General features: G+C 65.1%; 1 protein-coding gene across 1 annotated transcript; it reads right to left on the bottom strand.

Moving 5' to 3' along the window:
* Window positions 1–1012: 1012 nt before the first annotated feature.
* Window positions 1013–9127, bottom strand: PRPH (peripherin). The gene is made up of 9 exons (XM_034792893.1): window positions 8592–9127; window positions 6702–6762; window positions 5787–5882; window positions 5172–5333; window positions 4849–4974; window positions 4127–4347; window positions 3917–3966; window positions 3480–3559; window positions 1013–3014 (listed from the first exon to the last, which is right to left on the bottom strand). Exons 1-9 carry the CDS (start codon window positions 9098–9100, stop codon window positions 2967–2969), a joined length of 1353 nt encoding a protein of 450 aa, XP_034648784.1. The 5' UTR covers window positions 9101–9127; the 3' UTR covers window positions 1013–2966.
* Between the last annotated feature and the right edge of the window lie 2652 nt (window positions 9128–11779).

Genomic DNA, 11779 nt, shown 5'->3' with positions numbered 1-11779 from the left:
AAGGGGTCACAGGGGCCGGGCCCCGGCTCCAGCTCACGCCTAGGGGTCACAGGGGCCAGGTCACACCAAGGGGTCACATGGGGCCAGGCCCCAGCTCCAGCTCACACTAAGGGGTCACATGGGGCCAGGCCCCGGCTCCAGGTCACGCCAAGGGGTCACATGGGGCCGGGCCCCGGCTCCAGCTCACGCCAAGGGGTCACATGGGGCCAGGTCCCGGCTCTGGGTCACACCAGAGGGACACGGGCCAGGCCCATGCCACAGACACTCCCCATGGTTCTCACTGGCTGGGGTCACCTGCAGGTGCCCATCCTGCTGTGTGGTCTCCCCTAGGCTAGCTCCACCAGGTCAGACGGCAGCGTTGTGCCACAGTGCCAGGTCATACCATGGTATGAGGTCTTGCCAACCAGGCACAGCTTCACACAGCCCTGAGGACACCCCCTCAGCACGGCTGTGCCCACAGATCACCCCCTGTGCGCCTGGCTCACGCTGCGCAGCATACCCACAGCTTACCCCGCTGTCCGCCTGGATTCCTACAGGCCACCCCCTCCCGGGAAGCGGGGAGCTGGCCAGGGCCGAGAGCCGCAGTGAAAAGGGTGAACAGGCACTAGTGCTCATGGGGTCAATGCCTGTGGGGCCCTAGTCTGAATCCAGCCTCTCGCCACCCCCACAGCAGACAGCATGGGCAAGCTCCCCCTCACCCACTGCCACCACCATGCCGCATGCTGCCCTAAAGGGACTTTCTGCAAGGCACAGGCAGGGAGCTTGGCCTCCCCCCAGTGGCTGCCAACAGAGGAGGTCTGCTAGGTCAAAGTGGGGTGAGGTTATTTTGGGATGGCACCACTTGCCCTCTAGGGCTAAGAGCTGCCAGCTCACCTCAGACAGGGGCCCCTTAGTGGGCACTGCCTGAAGGGGTCAAAGTTGAGGCCTCTCCCCCCTTTCTTCCCCTCCACTGGTGGGTGGAGATACCAGACACTAGGACAAGGAGGCACAGACTAGAAGCAGACACAAGCGATTCCTCACTATGATCTTTAGTGGCCAGTAAAGCAAGACGGGGCATGGTCAACACCATGGCCGAGTGCTGGGCAAGTCGTCGTTCAGGGAGCACCAACGCAACTAGCCTGCAGCTACTCAGAGCCTCCAGCGTGTCTCATTGCAGCAGGGTGAGGGGTCCCTACCCCAGCCCACTGGTTAACGAAGGCAGGGCTGGGGCAAGGGAGGGGAATCTGAGAGTCAGGCACAGTGTCTGCAGCCAGGCGGCCAGAGCACAGACGTGAGGAGGGCAGTGGGGGAAAGCATTTTGGGACTGCAGATTTAGCCGCAGCCAGGCTCAGGACTAGGCTTCGGGACTCACTCAGAGGAGCAGAAGCGGAAAAGCACAGCAGGGCTTGGTGTCAGCAGCAGGTATTGGGCTCAGGAATCGCTACTGAGATGGGATAGCAGCACCTTTTGGCAGCAGGAAACATTGTTCCATGCATCTGTTCAAGTATTAGAGCCAGCGCTGAAAATGGCAAGAAGAAACTCTCCCAGATCAGGGCAGGAGAGCTAAAAACATGTCTGAAATCCCAGAGAGGCACCCGTGTTACCAGGCAGGCAGGGATCCGTATCAAAATGAGACTCCACACCCCAGCAGGGCTCCTTAGGGAAGGATTCACTCTCAGGGACTGTACTGGACAGTCAGTATTGCCCGTTGCGGGGTTGTGGCCAGAGTGGGCCCAGGATACTAAAGACACGAGGTGGAAGAGCTAATCTCTTTTCTTGGACCAACTGCTGTCGTCTTTCATCCACAGAAGTTGGTCCCATAACAGGCATTAGCTCCCCCACCTTGTCTCACTCAGCACTGTTGTGCAGCACCTGACACACTTATCCCTGTCAGTGCTGGGATTTGGGGTCAAAGCAGAAATCAGTGCCAGGAGCAAACAGCAGGCATCAGTACCACGTGTTAAAAACGGCCAGAGTCTTAGGCAAGGGATCACTCCCAGCTGCTCCTAGCAGCACGAATGAGAATTGAGATGGAGATTCAGCAGCATTGGGAAGAGTCAGTAGCCGGACTAGGAACTGCTTCAACATCAGCCATTTGTAGTGGGATTTAACCTGGGAGCAGGAATCTGGGTTGAGTGCCCTGGGGCTAGAAATTCAACAGTGGTAAACAGTCCCAGCCATGGGTGTCTTCTGTACTAAAATGCAGCTTCTGGACTGATCCGTGTCAGAATTGGGGGCTGGGAACAGACACCGTGTCAGACAGCGGTATCAGCAATCAGAACCAGGCATCTCTGGTACAGCACTGACCTAGTCCTCTCAGCAGGAACCGTGTAGCCCTGGGGACAGCTGGTGGGAGGTAACATCCCTGCGGAGTTCAGGATTGATAGCGGAACCAGGACAGATCCTCTCTGGAATCCGCTTCAGCAGCAAACTCCTCTTTGGTATCAAACTGGGTCAAGCGGGAACCATGGCGGGACTGGGCAGCAGGACTGGAGCTGGTGACGGGTCTCGGCGTTTGCATGGGCACAGCACGGGCAGTGGCCGGAGGGGGAGCCAGGGTCCTTCTTTACCAGCTCAGTACATGTAGTCTGGGAAGGTCAGTCCCCCCAAAGGCAGGGCTGGGGCAGGAAAAGCAACCAGGTCAGATCCAAGGGCACAAGCCAGGGGAGGGACAGAGGAAATTGCATGTGATGAGGGGGCAAAGGGATGGGGGAGCAGGAGGCAGGGCCCCCTCGTTCCTTTCCCTGGGTGAGCCCCTGCCCTGGGCTGTGAGCGGGTCTGGCTGTGCTCGCCCCGCCGGGTGCCCTATGAGGGCAGGCGGGCTGGGAGGACTAGGCAGTGCGGCAGGGCTGGCAGAGGTATCAGTAGTCATAAGGCCAGTGTGGCTGGGAGCGGGTGGGGGGGCTGCAGCAGGGGGTCTCGCAGTGGCTTCTGCATGTCAGTTTCACGCCATCGCCTGGGTCCAGGGCAGAGGCCTGGCGCCAGGATCACTTGTCCAGCTCGCTTCTCTGCTCCTTCCTCGACTCAGTCACCACCTGCCACGTGGGGGATGGAACAGAGACCACAGGATTAGACCCCACCCCGCCGTCCCCTCAGCCCCAGTGCCCGGCTACGCCCCCTGCCCCCGAGGATCTTGGAGCCCCCTGCCCCGGCAGTATCCCCAGCACAGAGAGGGGAATCAATTACCCCAAGAGAGGCAGAGCTAGGAACAGAACCCAGGAGTCCTAGGTCCCATGCCCTGCTCCAACCACTAGCTCACTCCACCCACAGCTGGTCATAGAACCCAGGAGTCCTGTCTCCCTGCTCTAACCGCTGGACACTGCTACTTCTCCTTGCATGTGCCTGTAATGCTGGGATTTGATTGACAGCTGAACCCCCAGGGAACCTCTTCACAGGCCTGGGCATGCCCTGACCTCCTCCCCCAACACCCCCCCCCCCCGATACCCCCGGCTTGGCACATTCCATCCTGACAGCTCCCTGCCCCGACGGGGGAGACTCACCTCTCCATTCCGGGTCTCAATGGTTTTGATCAAAACCATTTTCCTGGTGTGGCTCTCCATGGTCTGCTCCGGCTCGGGCACTGGGCAGGGGGGTGCAGGGAGGCCATGAGAGGGGAAGGGGCTGCAGCCGCTGACCCCCTGCCCCCAGGGTGAGGCCTCCAAGCCTGGGCTAAGTGTGCACCAGGACTGGGGAAGATCCCCCAATGGGCAGGCGCTGCCCCTAACAATACCGCTTAGCAACGGCAGAGTTCTTGCCCAGGGTCCCCAGCAAGACCAGCTGGACACAGCTGACCCTGCGTGATTGGCAGAGGCCAGCGATGCCCCAGGCACCCCGGGAGGGATGCGGGGAGCCCCCAAAAACCTGGCCGGGGAGGGGCGGAGACTCCTGGGGGGGCAGGGACAGAGACACCCCCACGTGGCTGGGGCTGCACACTTACCCGACGTTTTCATGCTGAGGGAGGCCAGCGAGTGGATGGGGATTGTGATCCTGGGGGAGGGGGCAAACAGCACAATGAGTAGCAGAAGGCCCCTGCTTATCCCTCAGCCCACCCGGCCCCCTGGGGGACAAAGGGGAACAGCCCCCTCCCTTGTGACAGAGCCACCCCCCCATGGCGCTTGCCAGCCGGGCTCCCCGGAGCTGCACCCACCTGTTCTCCTCGCCCTCCAGCAGCTTGCGGTAAGTGGCGATTTCGATGTCCAGCGCCATCTTAACGTTGAGCAGGTCCTGGTACTCCCGCAGGTGCCGCGCCATCTCCTCCTTCAGGTGCTGAATCTCCTGCTCCAGCCGCCCCACCGTGTCCTGGTAGCTGCCGACCTCCACCCCGTACTGGTCCTCCAGCTGCCGCATCTGGCGCAGCAGAGCCTCATTCTGGCCACGGGGAGAGGGGAGGGCAGGGGTCGGACTCCTGGTCCAAAGGGGTCCGGTCTCTCCCCGCCCCCCCTACATCGCATCCTGGGGGAGCTGCTCCCCACTGTTCATAGAATCTCAGGGTGGGAAGGGACCTCAGGGGGTATCTCGTCCAACCCCCTGCTCAAAGCAGGGCCAATCCCAACTAAATCATCCCAGCCAGGGCTTTGTCAAGCCAGGCCTTAAACACCTCTAAGGATGGAGATTCCACCACCTCCCTAGGGAACCCATTCCAGTGCTTCACCACCCTCCTAGTGACATAGTGTTTCCCAATATCCAGCCTGGACCTCCCCCACTGCTGCTGTTGGGGGGAGCCTGCTGCAGAAAGCGGCAGGGCTGCGATTCCCTGCTCAGGCACAGGGAGTATAACCAGTTGCTGCAGAGAGCTCCACTGGGGGGCGCTCTTCCCTCAGAGCAGAGCTAGGGGGTGCTGGGGTCCCCCCCCCACCGAACAGTACTCACGGTTCCCTTCAGCCCGTCCACCTCGCAGGTTAGGCTCTGGATCTGCCTCCGGGACTCGTTCATCTCCTGCTTGGCCTGGCGCAGCGCCTCGTGGTTCCGGTTGGCCGCGTCCGACAGGTCAGCAAACTGGGAGAGGGAGGGAGGGAGTCTTAGGACCCCCCGAAATGCTATCCCAGCGAGGTGCAGGGGGAGCTCCCTGCAGGTGAGGTTGTTCCCCCTCCCCCCCAGCAGGAGCAGCCGTGCCCCATTGCTCCCCCCTGGCTCCCCCAGCACGGAGAGCATATGGGGCGCCTCCACCCCAGGGCCACGACTGGGGCCAGTACCTTGGACTTGTACCACTCCTCGGACTCCTGCAGGTTCTTCACCGCGATGCTCTCGTACTGGGTGCGGATGTCGCGCAGCGCGGCCGTCAGGTCTGGCTTGACCGTCTCCATCTCCACCTGCACCTGCTGGCTTTGAACGCTCACCTGCAGGTCACGCAGCTCCTGCACACGTCAACCCCACGCACAGACACGCCAACCACACGCACAGGGACAAGAGAGACCGTGAGACGTCCTGAAATCTGCCTCATGTGGGGCCCCAGCTGCACCCAGAAGTTTAATTGTGAGCCTGTCTGTGCCCCCCCCCCCCCCCCCCCGTGCCCGCCCCAGCGTGGTGGAGGGTGGGGCGCTGCGTCTGCGGTTCTGCTCTTCACCCCGAGAAGGCGGAAAGGGACCTTGGCCCACGGGGGGCCCCCCCCCCCCCCCACCCCACCCACCCAGCTGGGGTCTCCCTGGGCCAGCAGGGGAGGGGAGTGGGGCGGAGCGGTCAGTGGTCCCACATCAATGTGTCACCTGAGCCATTGCGGCCCTCTCCTTCCCCCACGGGACCAAGCCACCCCCAAATCCCCTCCCACCCCCCTCCTGTCCCTCTCCTTGGGCCCCCCACCCTGCCCCTACCTCCTCGTGCAGCTTCTTCAGGAACTCGATCTCGTCCATCAGCGACTCGATCTTGCGTTCCAGCTCCAGGCGTGAGAGGGTGGCGTCGTCCACATCCTGTGGAGGGGGGAGGCAGGGGGCCGAGTGCCAGGGACAGGCCCACGGTGGGGTGTGGGGCACGCAGAGGGCAGTCCAGTCCCCGCCCTGTCCCTCTCTTTGCACGGAGTGCATGGGGACACGGTGTGGTCAGGTTTTATATTCTGTGACTATGCACGTGTGGGCACACACCCTGAGGGGCTGTTTTTGCACATGGATGTCTGCATGCAAATGCCTGTGTGAGCACTCGTGGGCCATACATGTCTCTCCCGATGCATGTGTATCCGTGGAGGCGTACATGCCTGGGAGTATGCACTAAGCATGTGGACCCCATCACATGGATGATGTCCCTGGGAGCACGTGCCCACTGGTCTGCACGACAGGACAGGGAGGAGCACGCGTGCAGTGTGCACTGGGGCAGGTGAAGATCCTATCACAGCCCCCCCTCCCCACTCCTACAGTCCCTGGCAGCTCGGGGCTCCTAAGAGCTGGGGTCAGGTCTCCGCACTGCTGGGCTCTGGATCACACGCATTTGCACACGCGGCCTGGACAAGGAGACGTCGGGCGCTCGGCTCCACGTGTGTCTCCCCCCCCCCCCGGTGCATGGGGCTGGTACGGTGCCTTTAAATGACGAGAGCCCATCGATTCCAGGGCTTGTGCACAGGGGTGCAGTGTACTTGCAAGGACACGTTTGTACACGAGTGTGCAAAAGTGTATGTGATCAAAGACACATGTGCACAAGCACGTGAACAAGAGTGCATGCCAGGATGTGTGTGCACAGAAGAGGGGGGCAGGAGAACACACCCCAGAGCCCCTCACCCCCCCCAAACACACACTCACCTTCCGGAACAGCACCAGGTTGTTCTCTGCATCCTCACGCCTGTGTATCTCCTCCTCCAGCCTGGGGCAGGGGGGGGGGGCACAGTAAAAGGGTCAGACATAGGCAGGACACACCCACACGCAGCTCCCTCCAGCCCCTGCCATGCCCACCCCCCCATGCCAGCACCCCCCATGCACACACTGGGCCCGCTCCCTGAACACCCCGTGAGCCTCCCCCGACCACGTCCTCCCCACCCCGAATGCTACCTGCCCCCAACACCGCCAGCAATCAGAGGGGCCTCTCTGCCCCCACCCCTTCCTGGGATGGCCAAATTCAGTCCCTGAACGGAGCTGGGGGAGCGGGACTCCGAGCTGGTCCACCCCCCACCCAAACCAGGGGTATGGGCCCTGGGGTGTATTGGAGGAGGGTGGGGCAGTGCCGGGGAGGGAATCCTGCACTGTGAACAGCCCCCCATAGCCTCCCCCCTGGAGGATAAAGACAGCCCCCCATCACGGTGGGGCTGGGGGTTTCCCAGCTGCGGGGGGGGGCACTCGGCATTCTGGAGCAGCAGCTGTGAAGCCCCCTAACCCCAGCTTCTCCAGCAGGGGGCCAGCGGCCCCGCCCTGCAGATGACTGCAGGGCCCATATGGGTAGGGGACGCCCAACCTGCAGCATCCCCACCCCACCCCACCCCACCCCACGGGCCCAGAGGGGCAGCAGGGCCCCTCGCCCCCTCCACCCCCACCCATGCTGCTGTAGTTCAGGCTGTGCCGACTCCACCCTGTGCTGGGGCTTGGCCAGACGCTGCTCTGGGGGGCCCAGACTGCAGACCTCCCCCCGCCCCAGGGACTGCTGGGATATCCCCTCCCCCAAGGCAGACAGGGTCCCCTCCAGGTCATAGGCACACAGTATACGGGAGGTGGTCAGCCCCACCCAGGGGGGCTGGAACAATTTGTATAGTGGGGGAAAGAGGGGGGCTGAGAGCCATTTCACGCCTAGGTCAGATCCCCTTATTTCCAGCACCTATGGCCCCACCCACCACTGCCTCAGTTGCTCTCTAATACTCCCAGCCCTGCACCTCCCTTCCCCCCAGTCCCTCCTACCCACCCACCACCCTTCCCCATTTCCCTTCTCCCGCCCCAGCTCAGCCCCCGAACCTCACCCTGCGCCCCCCACAGCCCGCTGGCCCTCGGAGCTGCTCTGCGTGCACGGGGGCCCCCCCCCCGAGTCTGCCCTGAACATCGGCCAAGCAGAGCCAACGCTGGCTGCTGCCCCTCCCACCCCCCGTGCGCCCCATGGCCCCTTCCCGGCGCCCTCAAGCAACCCCCGTATTCCACACAACCTGCTAGTACCTTGTCCCCCCAAGCATCACCCCTCCACCCCAAACCATGCCCCCTCTTTCTACTGCAGCCCGTCACCCCCCCCCCACACACCCCCATCTCCTCAGCCAGCGAACTCCCCCCCCCAAAAAAGAGTACGGGGGAGGAGCTCAGCAGAGACCCCACCCTACACCCCATTCCCTTCTCACAGTACTGCACTCAGCGCCCCGCCCTGCCATCCCCACCTACCTCCCGGCACCTCCCAGTTCTGCTGACACAGCCCCCTAGATCCCTGCCCCAGTTCACCTGTAACCCTTCCTCCATCACCCACTCCCCATCCAGCCCCCCTGCATCCGTCTCGCCCATCCCTGTGCCCCACTCCCACCCACACCCCTACAGCCCCTCTTCCCCCTCCCCATAACCCCCCACATCCCCTCCTGTATAACCCGCACCCCATTCCCCTGTGCCCCATTCCCTCCCATACAGCCCCATCTCCCCTGTACCCCCTCCCCTATAAACCACCCCCCACTCCCTATAGCCCTTCTCATGCAGCCTCCATCCCCCCTGCGCCCCCGCCCCACTCCCCGGCACCTCTGCTTGAGCGCGGCCAGGTCCTCGGCCAGGTTGTCCCGCTCCACCTGCGCGCGGTCGCGCTCCTGGCCCAGCAGCTCCAGCTGGCGCCGCAGGTCCCGCAGCTCGTCCTGACACAGGTCGGCGGCGCGCACGGGCTCGCGGGCCTGCGCCTGGTCCAGCTGGGCGCGCAGCGCCGCGTTGTGCGTCTCCAGGGCGCGCACCTTCTCGATGAAGCTGGCGAAGCGGTCGTTGAGCTCCTGCAGCTCCGCCTTCTCGTTGCCGCGGGTGGCCAGGAACTCGCGGTTCAGCGCCTCGGCCAGCGCCCAGTCCAGCCGCTCGGCGCCCGGGGCCAGGCGGGCCGGTTGCGCGGCGCGCAGCGGGCTGCGCGCGTACTGCGCGGAGCGCGGCGAGCCCAGCAGGCGCGCGGCGGCCAGGCGGGACGAGGCGGAGGTGGAGGAGTAGGAGCCCGGCGAGAGCAGCGGCGGCGGCCCGAAGGCGCGGCGGTACGAGGTGGCCCGGGCGCTCATGGCTGCGGCCCCGATCCGGATCCTGGCGCGGCTCCGCGGCTGGCGATGGAAAGAGCCGCCGGCTCCGGGCTGCCGCTTTATAGCGCCCCGGGGGGGGCAGGCTCCGCCCCCCTCGGCCGCCGGCCAGACCCCGGGAGCCCAGCCGCCCCCCCCCCCCCGCCGTGCGCTGGAGGGGGGGTCAGCTATTGTCCCGGGGGAGCGAAGGGGGAGGCCTGGGGCGCAGGGACCTGACAGGTGGGAATAGACCCCGGGGGCCTGGCTCCCCCCTGCCCCTCTAACCACTGCCCCAGGGACCTGCAAAGAGAACCCAGGAGTCCTGGCACCCCCCTCCCCCTCTAACCACCACACCCCACTGCCCTACCGGCCTGCAAAGAGAACCCAGGAGTCCTGGTACCCCCCTCTAACCACCACACCCCACTGCCCCACCGACCTGCAAAGAGATCCCAGGAGTCCTGGTACCCCCCCTCTAACCACCACACCCCACTGCCCCACCGACCTGCAAAGAGATCCCAGGAGTCCTGACACTCCCTATCCCCCTCTAACCACCGCACCCCACTGCCCCAGGGACCTGCAAATAGAACCCAGGAGTCCTGGCCCCCCCCACCTGCTCCCTAACCACCACACCCCACTTCCCTCCCAGAGCTGTCAACAGAACCCAGGGCTCCTGGCCCCACCCCTCCATAACCACTAGACCCCGCTCCCCTTCCAGAGCGGTGGGGAGGGTGGAGAACCCAGCGGTCCTGCCCCCGTCTCCCCAGCTCCACAGAGAGCAGCTTGCCTCAGCCGTGTTTAAACTCCCTGCATGGCTGGCAGGGTGTTGGCTCCTTCCCCTGCCTGGGGGCTGGGTCCGTGCCCAGGAGCCGGGCTGGGGGCCTCATGCCGGGTTACACACACAGGGCACCACAACATGGATGGAGCCTGGGGAGGAGGGGGGCTGCTCTGGGGGGCTTTGGTGAATGGGACCCCTCCCCCACAGGACTTCAGCCCTGCTCCTGCCCCGCCCAGCCCAGCCAGACGCCTCCCCGGGGGCAGGGGCAGCTGGGTGGGTCCAGTCTCTGCAGAGCTGGCCTCACGTGCGCACACGCTCCATGCACACGCCTCCATCTCTCTTGCACATGCCTCCCCCCACCTCCGCCATCTCCGTTTCTGAGCCCCCTGCAGCTGCTGCCCCGGTGGTGGGTCTCCGCCCCTGGGTGGGGGGTGGGGGGGCTGCTGTTTGGGGCGCAGGCGGCCCTGCCCCAGACAAGACACTGCCTGGCGCTGCCAACCTGCCCTGCTCAGCCAGCCGTCTCTGAGCCGCAGCTCGAGGCCCCTGCTCCCCCCACGCCGCCGGGCCCATCACTGACAGCCAGACCCTCTCACATGCCGGGGAGTGGGGGGGGTGCAGGGATCTGCCCCCCCTTAGCCCTTCCAGTGCTGCCCCCCTTCCACACCCAACCAGAGGGCACTGGGCAGAGCCACGCCCTGCAGCCCCAGAGCAGGACATGGCATCCCACACCCCCACTCTGACCCCTGGAGTGGGGGGGCAGCTCGAAGGCCTGTCCAGCTCTCAGCCGAGGCTGCTGGTGACGCAGCCTCCCTAGCAAGACCCAGACGCTTGTGTCCAGTGGGGCCGCGGGGGGGGCTACTGGTCAAACAGCAATCCCCCTCCCCCCCGCACACAGACCGCACTGAACCCAGCCCTGCAGAGGGGCTGAGCCGCTCCAGGCCCCATTCCGGATACAGCAGGACACTTCCCTCTCCAGCCATGCAGCAACCCCAGGGTGGGGAGCTGAAGCTGTGGTGACCCCCCCCCCGACTCTGCCTGTGTCCAACAGGTGGGAGGGGAGGCTGCAAACAGCCCCCCTTGCATGCCATGAACCTCCCCATCAGCCTCCTCTGCTGCACCCCCTCCCATCTGGGGCAGGGGCAGAGCGGGGTGTCCGGCTGCGAAGCGCCGGGGAGGGGGATGTGGAGGAGCCGGGCTCAGGTGGGGCCCCAGGCTCACGGGGCCCCGGGGGGGGGGGGGCTGCCTAGCTCCAGGCTATTAGAGATAATGGAGCGGGATCAGCCTAATCAGTCCTTCCCCTGCAGGGAGCTGCCAGCCCAGCCCAGCCCACAGAGCCAGCCTGGAACAGCTGCTCCAGCCCCGTCCCCCATCTGCCTCTGTCCCCCTGCCCCCGACCCATGGCTGTCCCACCCCCCAGACGCCTCCATCCTCAGTGCTCTGCTTCTGACTCACCCCCCAGCCCCACTGCAGGTCCAGGCCTCCCTGGACACCCTCCCAGCCCCTCTGCAGGGTCCAGGCCACCCCAGACACCCTCCCCCCCAGCCCCACTGCAGGGCCCAGGCCTCCCCAGCCCCACTGCAGGGTCCAGGCCTCCCCGGACACCCCCCCAGCCCCTTTGCAGGGTCCAGGCCGCCCCGGACACCCTCCCAGCCCCTCTTCAGGGTGCAGGCTGCCCCAGACACGCCCCCCCCAGCCCCTTTGCAGGGTCCAGGCCTCCCCAGACACCCTCCCAGCCCCACTGCAGGGTACAGGCCTCCCCAGACACCCTCCCAGCCCCTCTGCAGGGTCCAGGCCTCTCCAGACACCCCCCCAGCCCCACTGCACGGTGCAGCCCTCTCAGCCCTGTGTGGCACGGGAGGGGACTTTGTCCTTGGCTGGGGGCTGCTGGGTCCCATCCACGCCTCTCTTGC

The sequence above is a fragment of the Trachemys scripta genome, chromosome 16 (assembly GCF_013100865.1).
Source record: "Trachemys scripta elegans isolate TJP31775 chromosome 16, CAS_Tse_1.0, whole genome shotgun sequence".
NCBI lineage: Eukaryota > Metazoa > Chordata > Testudines > Emydidae > Trachemys > Trachemys scripta.
The sequence above is the reverse complement of the archived record's forward strand: the minus strand, read 5'-3'. Positions and strand labels throughout refer to the sequence as shown.